Genomic DNA, 21,611 nt, shown 5'->3' with positions numbered 1-21,611 from the left:
CAGCTAAGGACGGGGGTCTGTGTGTGTGTGAAGGGGGGAACCGAGGCGACGGGATGTGGGAGACTTTCTCCCCCTAAGCATATTTTAGGTGGCTTGATTCCCCTGGTATTCAGCATTTGTCTCACCTCAGAGTGGGAAGTACTGGGAGGCTCAGTGTCCCAGGCGGACAAGTTGAGAGTCTGGGATGCTCATGGTGGTGGTCTTCATGTCCACCACACCTGGGTTGGAGATTGTCTGCTGGGACGTGTGGCTCAACCAAACTGAAACATTTGCCCCTTGTTCTTGACAACCACCTCCATCCCTATCCTGCCCCAAACATGCAATAGTAACAAAACCCAACTATCAACCGACCAACTCCACAGCCACACTGGTCCTATCCTTGCAGAAAAGACAGATGCCGTCCCTTAAACACCATCATTTGCAATCTGGCTACTCCTTATGCTGGCTTGGGAGGAAGGAGGTGCAAGGCCATGGAATGTGGGGAAAGGCAAATCAAATTCGGGGAAACTGTTAGACAAGAGAGATTGGGAGTTTGGACTTTGGGGTTTGGTTTTCCCCTCTACAGTGAAAAAAGGCAAAATGTTCATGGACTGACTAAACAGAGAACAAAAGGTGGAGGTATGCAGGGAAGGGGGAGGGAGAGCTGAAGCTGACAGTGGGGAAGAGACAGATAAGAGGTTGAGAGCTAGATCTGGAAAAGCAGCCCAACAGAAGCAGGAAAAGTGTGGGAGACAGAAAACTCGACCATCAGCGAAATCTAAGATCCTAGAATTGCATTGGTCAGCGAGAGATGGAGGAGGTAGTAGGGGGAAAGAAGGGAGGGAAGGCCAGGCAAGGAATAAAGGAGGCTGGAAAGAATTGAGGTCAGGTAAGAAGCTCCAGCAATACTAGAAATCTGAACTATTACAAGTTTGTGGCAGAAAAATGGAAAGAAAGCCCAGTGCTCTGTACTTTAATAGGAGCAAAGGCCCCTATCTCCCAGAATCCATGATCAGTAACAGGAAAGGTTTCCCTGTGTCCTGGGCAGCTTATGGGTTTGTGGGAGATACACATGGATATTGGATACCTATGCCACAATGACTGATTGGGGGCTGAGCACCTCCAGGGCTCCCCTACACAAATTGGGGTGGAGAGGTATAGATCTCTCTCTGACCAGGCTCTGGAATTCAGCCAGAACCACAGAAACCTCAAGATCCTACTCTTCAGACATGCAACACCCAAGTCTGGTTCTTCCCATGTCAGCCTTCCCAGTGGGGGTAGCCTCTTGGGCCATCTATCTGAAGTTTAGGAAAACTGACACCAGTTGCTTGCCAAGAAATGGACCTCAGCCGGAAAGCCTTTTTCATCAGAACATTTATTAAATGAGTAACTACATGCAGTCTGAGCTGTGTATAGGCCGTTAAAGGCCTGAGTGCCAAGCTAAAACCAGGAGAGCTGCTGCCCCATTTTCATGTACGGAGAGTAGCTACTGTTCTCAGTTGGGCCAGTTCTATGGCCTGCAAAGGTGGGGAAGGATCCCAGAGCAAGATTCCACTGAACTGGAATGGAGCCAGGGATGAGGGCACTAGGCCAGCTCCTCCAGGCAGTGATCTACAGGTGGTTCTTCCCAGTGTCCACGCTCTTGTGCTCTGAAGATAGATGGGGAACGTGAAGGCTCTCTTCTGGCTGGGATGAGGCATGTAGGTGATAGAGAAGAAAGCCAGAGAGAGGCCAGGAAAGGGAGACAGGAACTGCTTTTTATTGATTTGGTCGTGGGTTCTGCAGGAGAGCCCCTTTGGGTTTAAGAGCATTTTTCTGCTTCCTTTCTTCTTCCTGCAACTTCTGCTGCTGCCTGAGCTGCCATGCCTGTAATCCAGCATCCATTTCCTGTGACAGCAGTACAACTCGTCTCTGAAACAGACAGGAAAACAGGGTGGATAACATCTGGGGCTGGAGCTCTGCACCATATATCCTTTCACTCACAGATCAAAGCTGGAGATCTCAGCTGGAAAATGACACTGCTGGCTGGGGAAGGGGACTGGGTCCTGGAATGGGAAGTGGAGGAGGCAAAATGGGTGGCAGAATGGCCACTACTGGTTCCTGCCCTGGGAGTGCCCCTCTCTCTTCCTCCCTTCTCCCAGCCATTAAAACGATGGTGAAGGGGGCACATGTGAGCTTAGGTGTCAGCACAGCTCAAGCCAAATTAAAATGTTCATTTTTTCCCTCCCAGTACACACAGGTTGCCCTGACTGGGCTCTAGCCACTCACTGCAAACTTCTCCCTTTGGGCTTTTCTTCGAAGTTGGCCTCTCATTGGAGGTGCGGGGCGGCCATCTGTAGATGGAAGTGAAGAAAAAGATAGGTATTAGAGATGGCTGGCAGCACCCTGTGAAGGCACTGGGATAGGAACAAGGGAAGAAACAGTCGCTAGTTCCTCTCTCCCATTTCATACCTGGGTGGCTTTATTCTCCAAAAACCCATCCCTCATTGTCATGGGTAAGGTATGCCAAGAATAAACTCTAAGGCATAGTCCTACTCTATTTCACTTACCCCTCGTTATCCTGGAATGGTCCTTTGTAGGGCTGAATCTCTTATTTCCACATCCCCAAGTTTTTATTTGAGAGGGTGGGCGGGGGAGGGGCAGAGGGAGAGACTCTCAGGCAGACTCCCTGCTGAGTACAGAGCCCGACATGGGGCTCAGTCTGGGACTCAGTCTCAAGATCTCAACTGTGATCATGACCTAAGCCAAAATAAAGAGTCTGAGCTTAACCGACTGAGCCACCCAGGCGCCCCTCTCCTGTTTTATCTTTAGAAACCCCCCACTCTGGGCGCCTGGGTGGCTCAGTGGGTTAAAGCCGCTGCCTTCGGCTCAGGTCATGGTCTCAGGGTCCTGGGATCGAGTCCCACATCGGGCTCTCTGCTCAGCAGGGAGCCTGCTTCCTCCTCTCTCTCTCTCTGTCTCTCTCTCTCTCTGCCTGCCTCTCCATCTACTTGTGATCATCTCTCTCTGTCAAATAAATAAATAAAATCTTTAAAAAAAAAAAAAAAAAAAAAAAAAAAAGAAACCCCCCACTCAGGCAATCTGATCACTGTTCTACTCATCGTGAGTCTTTGCTAAATTCCATCTCACTCCTCAATGAAATGCTCTCTTTTCCTTTCCTTTCAGCCCAGTTCTTGTACTTAGACCCCCCTAAAGCCCTATCTACCCAGAGATCCTCCTCAGACCTCTTTAACTCTGTGAGCTCTCTCCTGAAAGAAGTGCCTGTCAGGGTGCCTGGGTGGCTCAGTTGGTTAATTATCTGCCTTCCGCTCCGGTCATAATCCTGGAGTCCCTGGATGGCACTACCTCATCAGCCTCCCTGCTCAGCAGGAAGTATACTTAACCCTCTCCCTCTACCCCTCACCCTGCCTGCGGTCTTTCTGGCTCGCTCCCTCTTTCTCTTAAATAAATACATAAAACCGTTTTAAAAAGTGTCTACCAGTGATTTAATATTCATCTAGTTGCCTTGGGACATTTATTGTACTTTTTTTTTTTTTTTTGCCTTATTTGGCTATCTCAAATTCTTTTGGAAAGGGGTGGAATGCTGAAGTATTATTATTTTTTAAGACTTTATTCATTTGAGGGACGCCTGGGTGGCTCAGTTGGTTGGGCAGCTGCCTTCGGCTCAGGTCATGATCCCAGCGTCCTGGGATCGAGTCCCACATTGGGCTCCTTGCCCCGCAGGGAGCCTGCCTCTCCCTCTGACTCTGCCTGCCACTCTGCCTGTGCTCTCTCTCTCTCTCTGACAAATAAATAAAATCTTAAAAAAAAAAAAACAAAAAAACTTTATTCATTTGACAGAGAGACAGCATCAGTGGAGGGAGGGGCAGAGGGAGAAGCTGACTCCCCACTGAACAGGGAGCCCAGTATGGGAATCAATCCCAGGACCCTGACACATGACCTGAGCCAAAGGCAGACGCTTAACCGACTGAGCCACCAAGGCACCCCCATTATGTTCTAAAATGTCCATGCTGTTTTCCCAGCTAGACTTTTTCAGATTATGTCCCTAAGTTTCACTGTAGTACTGTGCAGGCACACAAGCATATCATACAAATTCTACAAATATCTGCTGACTTGGTGAAAAACATAGTATCTGACCTTAAGTCGTTTATAATGAAGAAGAGAAAAAAGGACACTTACTTTCTACAAAGTAAGAAACAGTGAAAACTCTGCCCAAAAGTTTTGTGGAAACGGAGAGGTACAATTAAGTAACATGTCCAAGACTACAGTATCAGCAAGTAGAGAAATCTTAAATAAGAATCAATTCTAGTCTTTCCAATATTCCATACTACTTTTAGGAGATGCTGGGTTTCCTGCAGTAAGTAACAAGGGAAAAAAATCTTTACCATCCTTCTCGGGATCATGCTCCTAAAGAACCCAATAGGGTATGAGTATCCAGGTCTCTGTGCTGTGGAAGAGGGCCTCGCCCCTACCCCGTTCTAGTCCTTGCTTTGTGATCACACACACCAAGGTGTGTGATCACAGAACTCTAAGGCCTCAATTTTCCCACCTGTAAACTGGAGTCCCATATTGGGAGGGGGGAGTGGCTTCAACTTTTCTAAGATCCATCCCTCTCTTCTACGAGTAATAGCTATATTTTCTTTCTTTTCCTTTTCCTTCCCCTCCCTCCACCCCAAGTAAAGAGAAGAAACTTTTCCGAAGGGAGCTCTTCATTCTCAATCCTCACCCTTCTAACCCCTCTCTCTGCGATGTTCATTTACACAGGTTTTCAAAGAGCTCGCCTTGCATTTGGTACCAAATTTTCAACAATGTTCTCACCACACTGAACGTTGAGTCTTTTTAACTTTTTAAAAACCATTCCACCACGAGAAACATAAAAATCTTATCACTCCTTCCACCCGGGCGTCCCAAATTAGAATTATCTTCTGCTCATCCTCACAAGATCCTGAGCTAGCTTTACCTTCCATAGGCGTAGTTTAATTTACAAAACAAACAACTGGGGTCCTTCCCCCGAACTCCAAATATAAAGTTCAGGATACGGGCGCCTGGGTGGCTCAGTCCTTAAGCATCTGCCTTGGGCTCAGGTCATGATCCCAGACTCCTGAGATTGAGCCCCGCATGGGGTTCCCTGCTCTCTGCGGACCCTGCTTCTCCCTCTCCCACTCCCCCTGCTTGTGTTCCTTTTCTCACTCTGTCTCTCTGTCAAATAAATTGAAAACAAAAACAAAAACAAAAACAAAAAACACTTTTTTTAAAATAATAAAAATAAAAAAAGAAAACCAAAGTTCAGTATGTTGGCCACTCAGACACATGCCCACCTCGACGCTCCCCCCCCCCCCCCGCCCCCCGCCTCGCTCCTTCTCTGGGCGTCCCCTCTGGGAGAAACTGAGTTAACTGCCAGGTCAGCGCTCACCCGCGTAAGACCAGTCTGGGTACTCCGTCAGGGGCCCGTAGCCGGAGGGGTTGGCAGCCAGGCCCTGCCTGGGTGGAGAAAAATACTCGGGTGAGGATTCCGCCCAGCTTCCGGCTTCCCAGTACCCGGTGCCCCAGTACCCCCCCAGACCCGCACTAGACCCGCACTCACTGGAGTCGCCACTGGCTACCCGCCTGAGCCGCCACACTGCTGTGCAGCCTCCGGACACCTGCAAAAAAAACCAGGGCAGATTTGGAGCATAGGCCATGGAATCATTTCAGGGGTCCCAAACCTGCCCCAGCGGGCTCCCGAACCCACCGACCCCACACCCACTTACTCAATAGCAGAGAACCTAAAGCAGCCATACTGAAGCCGCGGTGTCGGAAGTGGGCGTGGCCTCGGTGGCTACGCGCGACGCTGCAGGGGAAGTCGGAAGCCGCCATCTTGAATCTGGGATTCACTCACGGGCCCCGCCATCTTGGGGCACTGTACGGAAAAGAGGATCGAACTGCGACCAGGGTTTTTGGGGGCAGAGTGATTGGTCTGCGTGTGAATCGCCAGTAATGATTACATCCTATGTGGAAGTCGTGTCCTAGTCTGAACCATTTGGAACTGCTCCAGCCACCTCTGCGCAGCGATGTCTAGTCCTTCGGAATATATGTCTTTGTCTTAGAGGAGTATTTACCTCATTCTGCCTTCTTCCTCATCACTGTAACGTTTTTCCGAGCCTAAGAGTCAAATCTAGAATGAATAAGAAAATCTGGGTTTCAGTCCTTATTTATTCAACAAAATTGAAGAGCTTATATTTGACAAGCATTTTGTCAGGTGCAGGGGATTCTATGGAGAGCAAAACAGACGTCATCACTATTCTGATAAGAGCTCCGGGTCCAGAGAGAGAAGACAAAAATAATCACACACATTTCTGTAATAGTACCGCTGAGATTGTAGAGGGTGCACAGGGGTGCAAGAGCACCTGGCCGCAGGGATCCCAAACAGACTAGGTTCAGCCGCTTGCCACTGACAAAATCCAAAGGCTGAAAAACTGGTGGTGAAATAAGAAAGGAATTCATTTCAGTGTGAGGCCAACAGTGGGAAGACAGCAAACTAGTGTCTCAGAGATTGTCTCCAAAGTGCCAAAAATACTTCGGGGTTTATATAAGGAAGATGAGGGGCAAAGGTGGGTGAATAGATGCAGGTGGGCAGTGAAGGTCAAATAAATTCTTGTCTTAGAGTCATTCACAAGTGGGATCTTGCTGGCTCAGGACAGTTCTTATTTCTTGAGGGGTCATTTCCTTCCCCTAATAGGTGGCTTTGCCCTCAGGGTCTTCCATCTGAGCCCAGAGTGGAGCTGGAAAAAAGAACCAACTAGGAAGTCTGAGGTCAAAATGGGAGGAGTTGTCCTCTTTCAGGATGAGTGTTGGGAAGGAAGGTACTCCTTTGTAGCTATAATGGAAACTTGATCTGGAGAAGGACATTAAAGAAGGCTTTCTTGAGGAAGAGGTCTTGGAGCCAAGATCTGATTTTATCTTTGTAAGGGCTAACACCACATATTATCTAGAATAATCCGTGCAGGGCACCTGGGTGGCTCAGTGGGTTAAGCCTCTGCCTTTGGCTCAGGTCATGATCCCAGGCTCCTGGGATGGAGTCCTGCATCAAGTTCTCTGCTCAGGGGGGGCGCCTGCTTCCTCCTCTCTCTGCCTGCCTCTCTGCCTGCTTGTGATCTCTGTCTGTCAAATAAATAAATACAATTTTTAAAAAAATTGAATAATCCGTGCTGCCACCTGTGAGGCAGGTAGAGAAGTTCCCCTCTTAACCATGGTTTGGCTTTCCATGGGTTTAGTTATCCACATTCAATTGCCCTGTGGAAGCCGATGATTTTTTTTTTTTTAAGATTTTATTTATTTATTTGACAGAGATTGATCACAGGTAGGCAGAGAGGCAGGCAGAGGGAGAGGGGGAAGCAGGCTCTCTGCTGAGCTGAGAGCCCAATGCAGGACTCCATTCCAGGAGCCTGGGATCATGACCTGAGCCTAAGGCAGAGGCTTAACCCACTGAGCCACCCAGGCGCCCCAGTCTTTCTGACAAATCGTGGGAAGGCCAATAGTAGTCTAACGCTAAGTTCCAATGCCTAAATCATTCACCTCTCTTCATCTTATCATGTACAAAAGAAAGATGAATACAGTCCAATAAGATATATTTTTAAAGATTTATTTATGTATTTATTTGAGAGAGAGAAAAAGCACAAGTGTGAGGGGCAGAGGGAGGAGGAGAGATAATCCAAACAGACTCCGTGCTGAGCACGGAGCTAGACACTGGTCTCATTCTTACCACCCTGAGATCAGGACCTGAGTAGAAACCAAAAGTAGGATGCTTAACTGACTACACCACCCAGGTGTCCCAGTACAATAAGATATTTTGAGAGAGACCACATTCACATAACTTTTAGTATAGTATATTGTTGTAATTTTTAATTATTGTTGTTAATGTCCTACTGTGCCTAATTGATAAATTAAACTTCATCATAGGTATGTCTGTATAGGAAAAAAACACCCATAATATATATGGAGTTTGGTACTATCCACAATTTCAGACATCCCCTGGGGTTCTTGGAAAGTATCCTCTGTGGATAAGGTGGGACTCTGCTGTATTAGTACATAGTAAACCCAGATCTGTGATTCCTTCCCTCTTTTTAAATCATTATTTGTCTTGGGGAATTCGTTTAATCTTAATTTCTTCATTAAAAAAACCCTTAACATATCACATTTCTGAAAACATTAAAAATGATAATGTAAGAGCAAATGCTTTATAAATGATGAAGCTCTTACAGAAGTGCCCATTACTTTGTGCTAGGCTAGACACTTAACACGGGGGCTGGGGGGAAACTGAGGGAGTGGTGCAATGGCCTATCTGGAAGTTTATCACTTCCTTCTGCAGGACTGGGAAGTTTTTCCACAGGAGGTGGCTTGGAGCTGTGCTTTGAAAGAGGGGAAGGGTGGATCCTGGTTTAAGAAGTAAAAGCAGCTGTTTCAATAACAATAATGGTATAGGCTGGGGCTGAACCAGAAGAAAAGATGGGAACAAAGGAACCTTGGCTCTAAGCCAACAGATGGATCCCCAAAACGAAGCAAGGGCAGTAGGACAATAAAGAACTATCACCGTCTTACCTTCAGACACTTCATTTTCACTTATGGAAACACTTCTATATAAATGATTTCACATGACTTTCATAAAAACCTGTAAAGTAGATAAGACAGTCCAGGAAGCAATCACTGTACAGATTGCTTGTAGTTTTCAGAGATCAGGAAATTTAATTAAAACGTGGCTGTGGATTTATTGTTTTACAGTTGCAATCATGATTGAAGGCCACTTTCCTGGGCCTGGCTTCATATACCTTTGGCTGGTTCTGAGATACACAGCTGAGGTAGACAGCACCTGGAATCCCATTCCATAGTTTACAGTTGGCATGTCAAACGGTAGAAGGTAAGGGAAAATAACCTTAGTGTCAACATTCAAGATTGATAGGAAAGATGACAAGTTGGACTACCACCAACACCAACACGATAGAAAGTAATCGAAGCAGCAATACTCCTACCTTCCAGAAGCTTACACACTAGGGAGACACCAAATTATAAAAGAGGGCACACACAATAAAGTGAACAAATTCCGTGAACCATGTAAATTCCAAAGGCAGGAATGAATGCATGTGATAGTTTAATAGCTGTGGGAGTCAAGGAGTCAGAACTGGAGAACTTTGGGGGCAGGATGGGAAGTTTAATTGGGAAAACTGAGAAATCTGGGAGGGGAAAGGTCTTTGGAAGGAAGACAAGTTCAGCCTTTGACGTGGTTGGTGTGATGTGGACAGCCCGTGGGTTGTAAAAAGCAGGAAATATGGGTGAGGATTTTGAGAGCAAGAGAGAAAGAACATTAGTGCTGACAGCTAACAGCAGCAGCATTTTCAGCGACCTCATGGAACACTGTGGCAGGGGTGGGGGTCTGGCAAGTGGACTGCACTCCTTAATGACTTCACTAGACTCAAGCCACAGGAAAGTGGCTTTCTCATCCCAAACTAGATGTCTTTCAGCCTCTTGACATCATCTGGGAAAGCCTGGCATTAAGAGCAATGAGAAGCATCAGGAATCTGAGCTTCATGTCTTTCCTCTCTAAACTCCTTTGCCTCTCACGGGCGTCACAACCTGTATTTGGTTTTAATACTTTGTTATCCACTAACTTTTGTACAAGGGCACTGCTCTGAGAATTAGGTGCTTTTAACTTTTAATTTTTATTTATTTATTAAAAAAAAAAGATTTTATTTATTTATTTATTTGACAGAGAGAGAGAGAGAGAGAGAGAGGGAGGTAGACAGTGAGAGAGGGAACACAAGCAGGGGGAGCGGGAGAGGGAGAAGCAGGCTTCCTGAGGAGCAGGGAGCTTGATGTGAGGCTCTATCCCAGGACCCTGGGATCATGACCTGAGCCGAAGGCAGAGGCTTTAACCCACTGAGCCACCCAAGTGCCCCTAAAAAAATTTTGAATCAAGTAATCTCTGTGCCCAACGTGGGACTCAAACTCAGGACCCTGAGATCCGAGATCAAGAGTCACTGACTAAGCCAGCCAGGTGTCCCTGGGAAATTAGGTGCTTTTTTAAATTGTTGAGATGAATAATAATGGCATTGGAGAAAATGTCAGTGAAGCTGACTCAGGGTGGCCAATTCCATGTCATTTTGTAACTTGTTCTCCTTTTTGCATGCTTCTCACCAAAGTGAAGTTTCGAGAAGAACAAACTATTTGGGAAGTGGCTTATTTTACATTCCTTCATTATTTTCCTCCTTAGGACAGCTCAACAATTAAATCACTGTCACCCATGCAGGAAGTGTGGGAGCTAAAGGCTAGCCCTCACACAATACATTTCTTTGCTTATTATTTCCTTATCACATAATTTATTGGTAACATATTCCCTTTCTTTTCCCATGGCTGCTAAATCAGTTCCGGCTAAATTTTGTGTTAAATCATCCAGCTTCAAGATGGGTAAATTATGACCTCGGACTGTACTCTTTTTTCTTGCCTGGCAACTGGGAAGTCTCTCAGCTGTGTGCCTTTCCACCACGTTGGGCTTTAAGGTGGGTGGCTATTTGTAAATCTCTGCAGAGTGACAATGCTGGCTTTAAAAATGCTGGAGTTTGACCGGAAGGTGTAAAAAAAAAAAAATCACAGTATTTACAAGTCATCTTTTAGCCTTAAAACATGGTGAAAGGGGGCGCCTGGGTGGTTCAGTGTGTTAAGCCTTTCCTTTGGCTCAGGTCATGATCTCAGGGTCCTGGGATCTTGCCCTACTACCAGCTCTCTGCTCAGCAGGGAGCCTGCTTACCACTGCCCACTGCTTACAGGTCTCTCTCTCTGTCAAGTAAATGAATAAAATCTTAACAAAACAAAACATGGTGAAAGGAGTGTTTCCAGATCCCTTTCCTTGAATCAGCCCAGCAACAACCTCTTTTGTTGTATCCACGCTGTCAGTAGGACTCTTTAGACGAGAAGATGCATTGGGGACTCCGACCTCTCTGGCACCCTAAGACAGGGCATTTTTTGTTGTTAAGTGCTGCCCCCTGGCGGCGGCTCTACTGCCGACACCTTTCCGGCCTGGTGGAGACCATTTGCTTTTAGCTGGGGATCTCGTAGCTGATGCAACAGCTCCCCAAGGGGGCGGGGAGTTGAGACGTCCATCCGAGAGACCCCTCCCCTGGGTCTGGGCGGGCGCCGCTCCCTTCCCCCTCCCCCACGGGCTTCGCAGTCCGGAGTCCCTCCCGAGTTTCAGGCTGGCGTCTCGGGACTGAAGGCGGGGTTGCCACGGTTTGGGGCTCCTGCCCGGACCCCCGTCGGGCCGCCAGCGCGAGCAGGATTGGGAGGGAGGGAAGAGGAAGCTGAGCGGTCTTGGGGTGGAGGACGCGTTTAATTAGGGTATCCGCAGTCACTTTCAGGCAGCGCAGCTGTACCTGAGTGAGGAGAGGGCAGGGGAGCGGGTTGCGGGTTCTCGGACCCTGGCAACCTTCGTCTACACGGTCCCCCTTCCCCCCGCCCCGGGGCTTCCTGGAGCCCGGATAGGGGCTGCTCCGCCAGGTGTAAGGAAGGAAAGGAAGGCACGCCGGGTGGGGTGGGTTCCTGGCCCCCCCCCCGCCAAGGCAAACCTGGACATTGGTGGCGACCGAGCTCTTAAGAGAGGCACTGGGGGAGGGCGGTGGCTAGGTCCGGATTTGGGAAGGTCTCCGGGCTGCCGACTCAGAACAACCCGGGGTTAGGGGAAAGATGGTAATAAAGGGACCGGCGGGGGCTGACGTTAAGGGCCGGGCCGGGTCTGGCGAGGCGGAGAGGGGAGGAGGAGAGCGTGGGAGAGAGGGGCAAAGGTGAGAGGTCCGGCGGCCGCTGGGTGGAGGCGGAGAGGTGTGGGGCCTGGGCCACCGGGAAGGGAAGGGCTTCGGGAGAGCGTCCGGGAAGAGGTCACGCTTAAGGGTTTGCGGTTCTACCCTTGAACTCGCCTGCACGCTCCTGAACCTGAGCCCTAGCCTCGCTCTGCCTCGTCCGCCTTCTCGCCGCACCTAGACCGGTCACCTGAGCCGGAGTGTGGGACAGCAGCGGTCCCAGAGGGCGCGTGAGATAGTGGCTTTTTGTTTTTCCGCGACTGAAACGAAACGTTCACTTCAAACCATTCTAGGCCTCGTAGTCAAACGGAAGATCATACCCTCCCTCTCCCTTCAATCCATTACTGTCAAAAAGGATAAATACTTCCAGATACTCCTTGCTTAGTTGAGGAGCCAGACCAGCCGCAGCATAAGTGGGCCAGAAGGGCAAGTTCAAGGAGGTTCCTAGGGAAGTCAGTCTAGTGGGAACAGCGTTGTTCATTCATTCGTTCGTTCATTCATTCATTCATTCATTCATTTATTCTTCCAGCAATTTTTCTTGACTGTGTGCATGTGCTCTGCCCTGGGGACACAGGGTGAAGAGCAAGCGCTCTGGTGGGGCTTGCATTCTAGTGAGGGAGATGACAACCAACAGAGCAATGAGCTCTGAATGGTGGTGCCCTTGCAGAAAAGTCCAGAATGCTGAATGGATGAAGAAGGAAGAAGTTGCCCCTTCAGAGACTCCTCAGGGAAGGCCTGTGGTAGTGTGGTGTTTAAGCACAGTCCTGGATGGAGTGAGTGAAGGGATGAACAATGTCACCAAGCATGTATGTTGTGTGGCGACAGCAAGGAGGTGGCCAGGGTGCTTGAGTGGAGTGACAGTGCAGGCGCCATGTCAAGGGGACCATGTTAGGGTGGACATCCCAGGACTTCCCTCCTGTACATCGTGGGCCTGACCCAAGAGGGGAATGAAGGGGCAGGCCATCTGGGCAGTGGCCTGGGTGTAAAAAGGCACTAAGTGATCCTTGGAGGAATTCAGACGTTTGGTGCCAACGAACTCCGATTTCTGTCTCTTGGTGAGTGGTTAAGTTGGCTCCCATCCGCAGACAGAACTCTTGATGACTGCTTACCTGGACTGTCTGTGTCTAGGATAATTTTGCAACACGCAGGTACAGGTCTGAGTTGCAGGGTGCAGCCCTGAGACTAGCCAGCCGGTGGTTGTAGGGAGGCAGGAGTCACAGCTGGAATTCTGAAAATGTCCCATGCACTGTGAAGTGCCATTCCCCCCAGAGAGATTTCCTGAGACATTTATGCTCTTGTCTGCGATTTTTATTTTTTAAAGATTTTATTTATTTATTTTACAGAGAGAGAGACACAGCCAGAGAGGGAGCACAAGCGGGGTTGGAAGTGGGGGTAGTGGGAGAGGGAGAAGCAGGCTTCCTGCTGAACAGGGAGCCTGATCATGACCTGAGCCAAAGGCTGACGTTTCAGACTGAGGCACCCAGGCGCCCCTCTTGTCTGCAGTTTAAGTGGTTTAATATGCGCACTGAGAAACTACTTCAGAAAGTTGTATGTGGTGAATGTAATGAATTCATAGAATAAGCTCTCCTTTTGAATAGGAAGAATGAGTCTTCCTGTTTTGATTCCAAGAAAATCGGTATTCCTCCACCTCCGCTAAGTCGACATTCAACAGATATTTCAAGGACCCTGGTTTGAAGGGGTGCCAACTCATTAGCTTGCCCAAGGTGCCAGAGCTGGCTCTTAGGCGGCATGTGCCTCCCCTGAACCAACTGGGGACCTGAGCTGTGAGTGGGCTTGTGCTGCGGCATCTGGCTGTACTTACACAAGAGGTCTTGGCATGTGTTGCCTGCCATTGGGGCTGAGTTCCAGAGCCCTAACGATGGAGCTGATGCCCTCCGCAGGACCAAGGATAGTATGTGAGTGGGAGATGAGTAGGAGACGGAATGAGGGGAACAGGCGAATAGGAGGGCACTGTCAGTCGCTGGGAGAGCTTTAGTGCTTGGGAAATGTAGGGCAACAAGGAATATTGTTGGGTAGGGGAACAGGAGTTGCTGAGACTGGGTAGAGAAGGTGCCTAGAGGAGGGCAGGCAACGAGGTCCTCTGGGTCTGACCAGGCAGTCCCAGCTCCAGCCCATCCCCTGGCCCCTCCCCGCTGCCGGCCAGAGTCACACATGTGTTTTCCTGTTTTCCATTTCGGTCCCCGTCACCCTCTGCCTTTTCTGCTCCTCGGAGTCAACAGCCGCTGCTGCTCGAGCCTTAGCTGGCTTCCCTTCCTAGCACCTTCCCCACCCCGCCCCCAGTGTGCTGGTAGCCCCTCCTCCTCGCACCTGCCCAAAGGTCACGGGACAGGTAAGAGGTGGGAGAGGAGGGACTATGGGTGAGAGGGGAAGTGCTGGAGAAGGATGTAGTGAGCGTCCTGAAAACTGGCTCACTGGAGACCCGAGAGCCTGTTGTGTCTCCGTCCCGGTCCTAGTCCCGGCCCTCCCCAGGCAGAGCCCTCTGCCCAGAAGCTTCAGCCCTACGCTAATGGGAGCCCTGGCCACAGGAGTAAACAATTTCTTGTTTCACTTTTTTTTTTTTTAAAAGGGACTATCGCAGCCACAGTGGAATATAGAAAAACAAATGGAGAACTGGGGAGGGAGGAGCTGAGCTTCCAGCTTGGGGTGATGGAGGCATCCAGCTGAACCACAGTGTGTAAGTGTTTTCTGTTTCTGTCGTTAGGGGAGGCAGCACAGGCCAGTTGGAGCTAGGAAGGCAGGACATGGGGTATGTTGGGGGTAAAGTGGCTTCTCACATTTAGCACTTGAGCTTGACCCAGCAGCCAAGACCCTGGACTGCGGGCTGGTTCCTGCTTTGGCATTGCCATTCACGGGTGGGTTTGGGGGCAGGAGCTTCAGTGGCTATTGTGCTGGGCATGGCACATTGGGGGCCCTGTGCCTGTGTTCCTTGAACCCCTGAATCTGAAACTTCACCCATAGGCTGTAGGTTGAGTGTGTTGTCCTGTAACCTCCACTATGTCCTCAGAGTTGAATGCACCTCAGGCAGGAAGAAGACGGGGTTCTGTGTATCAGGAATGCTCCTATCTTCTAGGGTTCCAGACTCTACAAGTTTCTCCTGTAAAGCCTGTGGTGGGAGAGTGCCCTGGGAGAGGTCCTCCTGGTCCCAGGCTGCCTGAATGGTGGAAGCATTGCCTGAGGGCCAGAGTCTCCGGGAGGAACGTGAGCTGCCAAAGACGGTGCCTTCCTGCCCACAGCCTCCGGTGCTAAGCCGTGGTTGGGGAAGGAGGGCGCATCTTTTCTCTGAAGGACAACCGCCTCTGTCGTTTGTGTAGACTTGGGCAGGCTATGGAGATTCCACTGGCAGCACTTCCTGGAGAGGCCGCTAGGGTGTGCTGTCTGCTGTAGTGTGGGTTTCACAGCCCTCCCCACCCCACCCCGCCCCCTCCCCGTGGGTTTCCGTCTCAAGATTCCCTGATGAGGACTTCGCTTTCCCGCAGCGGGGGACTGAACCCTGCACGCTTCTTCCCCACCCGCCCCACGGGTTCCCCTTCCTTTGTCCATCCTTCATTTCTTGCTTTTATGTTCCATTAGGACATCCGTCCACCCCTTGGTGCCAGTAAATGTGGTCTTAAAATGGCAGGCGGGATGATGTGTTTCCGTGTGTTTTTGTTTGCTAAGCAGTGGGCACCCTAGCAATAGCGTCGCTGCCAAGAGGACTTGGGTGATTGCCTCTCATCCCTGCAGACGGATGAGAAAGGGGAGGAGCAGCCGGGAAGGAGATGGACCGGCTTTTTTCAAGTCTTGAGCCTAGCCTGCAGGCTAAAGGATGGCAGAGGCTTTTTGTTTAATCTAATCACACCCTCCCCCAGGTAATTCAGGAGGGAGCCATCTGAAGTGTTTTCTTGTCTGAGGGCTAGGCCTGGCGGTGGGGCAGGTCTGAGCAGGTCGGAGTGGGTAGGAGCTGTGTGAGCAGGGGGGTTATAGCACAGGGCCGTTTTTTTCCAGCTCTCTGCTGGAGAGCCTCCCCACCTCCCCCCTAGTTTGGCATCCTGGCACTGGGTCGCAGGCAAGGTTGGCTGAGATAAGGCATTTGGGTGCTTAGTGGTATGTCTGGCACCGGGTAAGTGCTCCATAAAAGACAGCTATCATTATAGGAGCATGGAGGGAGGCAGCTGGAAGACACGTACAGGCTCCTCTAGAGGAATTTCCAGATATTTGTGAGGATGGCTTGGGAGAAGTATGATCTCTGGGAAGGCTGACACCAGGATATGCCTCTCTATTAAAAAAAAAAAAGGGTCTTTTAAAAAAAAATTTATTTATTTATTTATTTGACAGAGAGAGAGATCACAAGTAGAGAGAGGCAGGCAGAGAGAGAGAGGAGGAAGCAGGCTCCCCGCTGAGCAGAGAGCCGACGCGGGACTTGATCCCGGGACTCGATCCTGGGACTCGATCCTGGGACCCCGAGATCATGACCCGAGCCGAAGGCAGCGGTCCAACCCACTGAGCCACCCAGGCGTCCCAAAATCAAGGGTCTTTAATGCAAAGATATAGAGTAGAGATAAGCCCCCCACCCCTGGGGGATTTTTAGAACTTCATTCTCAGGTTGTAGGGTTAGAAGGAGTGTGGGAAGGGTCTGACAGATCTCAGAATGGATAGGATGTATTTCTGTTGGTGAAAGAGACCCAGAATACCAGATTGAAGTAGACTGAAGATAGAATATGTGATTTCCAAAAAAATGCTTAACTTTCTCTGCCTGTTCCGGGCCTGTCTGTCCAGGATAGCTCAGTGAAATCTTATTTCTCCGTATGTTTAGGAGATTGGACTGAACTTGTATGTGGTGAAGGTGTTTGTAGGAATTGATGGTTTCCTTTGAGGATGAAAGGACACAGGAGTAGGGAGGGGATGCAGCCAGGGGTTTTGAGTCTCATTTCTTGACCTTGTTTCCTTGGACATAGCTGGACGCTCAGCCTTGGGGTCATGGCTCAAATTTGGGGGCAGCCGAGGGGAAGTGTGCAGAGTTCCTCTCTTAGGACACCCGTCACGAGGCCACCGACTGTGGGGACTGCACTTACACTTCCTCTAATCTCAGCACAGCAACAGGCCTTCGTGGCACCCTTGCCACCTCCCTGCCTTTCTCCTAGGGCGGTGAGAGGGGAGCGGGGCTAGGGTGGGGCCCGGAGGACGGAGGGCTGTGCCTTCTCAGCCGCCAGCCCAGTCCTCTGCTCATCGCCTGAGGGCCAGCTTCCCAGAGCTGCAGAAATCGCACCCAGCGACCGTCCTTTCTTCTGGGCCGTCAGTCCCCAGCAGCCGCGCTGACAAAGGAGATTCCTGAGAGAGTGCCTTCTTATCACGGAAAGTGCTGAGCCAGGAGCTCCTAGCTGCCCCTTTTGCAGATGTGAAGGGCCCATGAACCTTGGACTCAGACAGTTGCTTAACCCTCCTCTCCTCCTCCCTCTCCCCCTCCACCCATCTTGACTTCTCGATTTGATTTAAATCCATAAGCATTCGCCTGGCCTTTCCTTTTACTACTGGCTGAAGAGGAGGAGCGGTCAGGCCACAGTTGCCAGAGGCCGCGTCTTTGTGGCTGCCGCCCAGGGGAACCTACTAGAACCCCGGCCAAGGGTGTGAGTGTGCTTCCCTCCTCCCCCATTCCCCTCCGCCTGGCCCACCTCGCCCACCTCGCCCACCTCGCCCACCTGCTGTGCTGTTTTGCCTTGACCAAAGACTTGCTCGCCTGGGGCCTCTGGCGGTAGACCTCTCCCTTGGCTGGGACCGAGGGCCTCTCTCTCTTCCTCCCGGCTGCTGGGGTGGAGCCGGCACCTGCGGACACTTCAGCGGCTTCCTCGCCTCGGCTTTGCGTCTTTGGGTGCCGTTGCAGCTTTGGGTGCCAACTCTCCAGCTGCAGCTCCTGGGTGGGGAGCCGTCATCAGCTGCCTCCAGTCACCTCGGGGTTGGGCTGTCCCTTTGGATCACCCTTCTCTCATTCATAATCTTTTGGGTGATGCATCTCTGTTAATGTGAGGAAGTTGACAGCAGGAGGCCTGGAAGACCAGGGGCCTGGGAAAGAGGTCTGGGAAGGAAAAGCAAGGGAAAGAGACTAATCTGTCGTCTTTCTTCCAGGGTGGGTTGCGGGGTTGCCGGTACTGCTTGGTACTGCTTGGGCTGCCAACTTTACCTAAGGGTGGTTAAGAGCGGCTCCCTGAGCAGGGGGAGGGTTGTAGGTTTCCAGCAAGAGGTCCCCAGGGCCTCTCTTTAGGTTTGCTAGAGCCGGTGGCCTTGGGGGGAAGGGGGAGAGAAGTTTGTGAGGAGAACCCAGAAAGGCTGCTTGCAAGGCTGGTTGCTCACTTTGCAGCTTCGCACAGGTGACAGGTGAGGCTGAAATTAGAAGGAAGACAGCCTGTTTGGGGGTGAGGCCGAAAAACGCAGATTCAGATCATGATGGTTATACCCGGGAACTGCCAACTTGCCTTTTATCACAGCAGACTCCGATAGAACCAGGATTTAGTTTTCTCTTCTGTAAATCTGGTGGGCAGCCCCAGCCTAATGAGGAGAAACAGCTGTTTTCTCTCTAGGAAGTGAGGGCCTTCCCTTAACAATTTAAGTTGGGGTTATTTTAGTGAGCCAGTTGGAGAAGAGGAGGCTAAGGGGAGGTGGGAGGCCAGAGAGAGCTCTCTGAGCTTCGGCAGGGTGTGGGGGGGCATTGCCCATATCGACCACTGTGGGCAAGAGTTCTACGTAATCGCCAGCCCCTGATGTATATTTTCTTCCTTAGAAGGTGATGCCAAGAAGCTGGTGACGGCTTGCTTCTCTGCCATGGCCGAGGGCGTTAAGTATGAAGTGGCCTCACAGCGGGAGGGGGATGGCCCCCCTTCAGCCGATGAAGCCAGCCCAGGGTCTGAGCAGGTAACGCTGAAGAAGGAGATCTCGCTGCTCAATGGCGTGTGCCTCATTGTGGGGAACATGATTGGCTCGGGCATCTTTGTCTCCCCCAAGGGTGTCCTCATGTACAGTGCCTCCTTCGGCCTCTCCCTGGTCATCTGGGCTGTTGGGGGCCTCTTCTCCGTCTTTGGGGCCCTTTGTTATGCGGAATTGGGCACCACCATTAAGAAATCTGGGGCCAGCTATGCCTACATCCTTGAGGCCTTCGGGGGATTCCTTGCTTTCATCCGACTCTGGACCTCGCTCCTCATCATCGAGCCCACCAGCCAGGCCATCATTGCCATCACCTTTGCCAACTACATGGTGCAACCCATCTTCCCGAGCTGCTTCGCCCCGTATGCTGCCGGGCGCTTGCTGGCCGCTGCCTGCATCTGTGAGTGGGGCCGGGACGGGAGGTGTGGGCTGGAGCACCTGGGCAGAGGCGGGAATGTGAGCCCAGGAAGCCAGGGAGAAGGAGCTGGAAGGGAATGCTCCTGACAAACACTCTTGTTGTTTTTATTTTAGTAGTATTTTTAAAGAGTTTACTTTTAAGTCATCTCTATCCCCCAATGGGGTGGAGATCCAGAGTTGAATGTTCTACCAGCTGAGTCAGCCAGGTGCCCCCTCTTATTCTTTTTACATTTGTGTATGGTTCCTTTGAAAATTCAGATGGTAGCAATGTATAAAAACAAGCAAAACAGCAAAGAACAATTTACTTTTCCCCTGTTTTCCCATGTGAGGCCCATTAGCAGTTTGTAGGCCATTTGTGACTTTTTCTCGTTCCTTTAAGAAATGTAGTGTTTTTGGGGCGCCTGCATGGCTCAGTTCTTGGTCATCTGCCTTTGGCTCGAGTTGTGGTCCTGGGGTTCTGGGATTGAGCCCGGATCGGGCTCCCAGCTGGGCTGGAAGTCTGCTTCTTCCTCTCCCACTCTCCCTGCTGGTGTTTCCTTTCTCTCTGTGTGTGTGTGTCTGTCAAATAAATAAGTAAAATCTTAATTTTTTAAAAAGATTTTATTTATTTGACAGAAAAATCTTTATTTTTAAATTTTTTAAAAAAGATTTTGACAGGAGAATCTTTTTTTAAAAGATTTTATTTATTTATAATAAATGAGCTAACCCGAAGGCAGACACTTAATGACTGATCCACCCAGGCGCCCCCTAAGTAAAATCTTTAAAAAAAAAAAAAAAGTAGTGTTTTGGTTTCTTTTGACTGGCTGATTAATTAATTAGTAGATCCATGCCCTGCATGGAGCTGAGTGTGGGGCTTGAACTCATGACCCTGAGATCAAGACCACAGCTATAGACCAAGAACCAAATGCTTATCTGACTTGACTGATCACCCAGGTGCCCCTCAAGAAGTGTAGTTTTGTTCTGATTTTTTTTAAAAAATAGGATCATAGGGACGCCTGGGTGGCTCAGTTGGTTAAGTGGCTGCCTTCGGCTCAGGTCATGATCCTGGAGTGCCCGGATCGAGTCCCATATTGGGCTCCCTGCTCAGCAGGGAGTCTGCTTCTTCCCCTGACCCTCCACTTCTTGTGCTTTCTCTCTTTCTCCCAAATAAATTAAAAAAAAAAAGGGGGGAGGTCATAATAAACATATAATCCTACAGTTTTTGCTTTTTTCTGCGAATTTACCAGTGACATTTTCTACTTAGAGATCTTCTGTTTTTATTTATTTATGTATTTATTTATTAAAATATTTTATTTATTTATTTGACAGACAGAGATCACAAGTAGGCAGAGAGGCAGGCAGAGAGAGAGGAGGAAGCAGGCTCCCTACAGAGCAGAGAGCCCGATGTGGGGCTCCATCCCAGGACCCAGGGATCATGACCCGAGCCGAAGGCAGAGGCTTTAACCCACTGAGCCACCTAGGCGCCCCAAGATCTACTGTTTTTAAAAAAAGCTTCATGGCTTTCATGTAATTTCAGGACTATGTTTCATAGCAAATCAGTCCTCTGTTAGTGGCCACTTAACATTGGTTCCGGTTTTTCCATCGTACAGGTAATGCTTCGGTGAATATCCTGTTGCATTTGTGTGAGTTTTTCTGTGGGTTAGATTCCTTTTTTTTTTCCTCTTAAAAGTCAGATATATTTTTGAACGATCATGCCTACAATAAGTATATTATGTAGGGATGGAACATTAAAAAAATTGATGATCAAAAGGCACATTCTAAGAGTTTAGGAGTAGAAAGCACAGAAGCGTTCTTAGAAAAGGGAAACAGGTATATTAAAGTTATTTTTTAGGTGAAGGTTTCTGTCAGTTGAAGCGGTTCACATTGGCTTCTTTCTCCCCAGTCCAAAGCAGTCTTTTCTTTCTTTGGCTTCTGAGAATGTGTTTCATCTTCTGCTGTGGAGAGGTGACACATGAGAGCCACCACCGGTGCTGAGACGGCTGGGATCGATCACGCAGCTGGCTCCACCAGCTGGAATTGGAATCAGCAGTAGTAATGAGAGTTTCCGAAGGCTTGGTTGCTCTGTCATCCGGGTGAAGTTGCCCAGTGATGTACGTTTTGGACGTTGCCTAGCATCTGTAGGGTACCCCACATCCTCAGAACTTTCGGTAGCGTCCCCTTCGACTTGTTCCCTTAACGGTTCTTCCCCAGAATCAGCCAGATTCTCTTGCTGTGGTTGTGCTTCTGGGTCCCTTCCAGGGTGTAATACTCAACAGTCTGGTCCAACTGTTCGGCCATTTTGGAAGGCGGCAAGCCGTAGGCTGTGTAGACACCGGCGGAGCCAGGAGAAGCAGAGTGCGCATCTGAGCTAGCTGGGCCCAGGACAGGGTGTTCCCAGGGCTCCTGCTACCTGCCCAGAGCAGGACGGTCTGTCCCAGAGAGGAGCTGTCCTCTCCTGCCTTTTTTTTTTCTTTTTTTCTTCCCTAAGATTTTATTTATTTA

At 49.8% G+C, this 21,611-nt stretch overlaps 2 protein-coding genes and 1 pseudogene across 7 annotated transcripts in view; 1 reads left to right on the top strand and 2 right to left on the bottom strand.

Annotated features, from left to right (window-relative positions):
* The window catches only part of SLC7A7 (solute carrier family 7 member 7), a 55,859-nt gene that overhangs the window by 5,497 nt on the left and 28,751 nt on the right, over positions 1-21,611 (top strand). Inside the window, exons 1-3 of one of the 4 annotated variants that reach the window (XM_032343798.1) lie at positions 14,085-14,151; positions 14,389-14,496; positions 18,574-19,113. In XM_032343798.1, coding sequence (XP_032199689.1) covers positions 18,615-19,113 — 499 coding nt within the window. In that variant the 5' untranslated portion in view covers positions 14,085-14,151; positions 14,389-14,496; positions 18,574-18,614. Of the gene's footprint in view, positions 1-14,084; positions 14,152-14,388; positions 14,497-17,304; positions 17,426-18,573; positions 19,114-21,611 lie in introns of those variants that run through there. The other 3 variants (XM_032343797.1, XM_032343796.1, XM_032343795.1) reach the window with 3 other exon arrangements.
* MRPL52 (mitochondrial ribosomal protein L52) lies at positions 1,336-5,821 on the bottom strand. Of its 3 annotated transcripts, none has more exons than XM_032343811.1 (5): positions 5,730-5,819; positions 5,564-5,621; positions 5,393-5,460; positions 2,248-2,312; positions 1,336-1,890 (listed from the first exon to the last, which is right to left on the bottom strand). In XM_032343811.1, exons 1-5 carry the CDS (start codon positions 5,755-5,757, stop codon positions 1,738-1,740), a joined length of 372 nt encoding a protein of 123 aa, XP_032199702.1. In that variant the 5' UTR covers positions 5,758-5,819; the 3' UTR covers positions 1,336-1,737. The 3 variants fall into 3 exon arrangements, with proteins under 3 accessions (XP_032199702.1, XP_032199703.1, XP_032199704.1); XM_032343813.1 differs by having other exon boundaries at positions 1,781-1,890; positions 2,241-2,312; positions 5,730-5,821; XM_032343812.1 differs by lacking the exons at positions 5,393-5,460; positions 5,564-5,621; positions 5,730-5,819 and adding an exon at positions 4,159-5,007.
* LOC116591132 lies at positions 20,931-21,485 on the bottom strand (annotated as a pseudogene).

The sequence above is a fragment of the Mustela erminea genome, chromosome 5 (genome assembly GCF_009829155.1).
Source record: "Mustela erminea isolate mMusErm1 chromosome 5, mMusErm1.Pri, whole genome shotgun sequence".
Lineage (NCBI taxonomy): Eukaryota > Metazoa > Chordata > Mammalia > Carnivora > Mustelidae > Mustela > Mustela erminea.
Note: the sequence above shows the minus strand (reverse complement) of the source record. Positions and strands in the feature narration are given on the sequence as shown.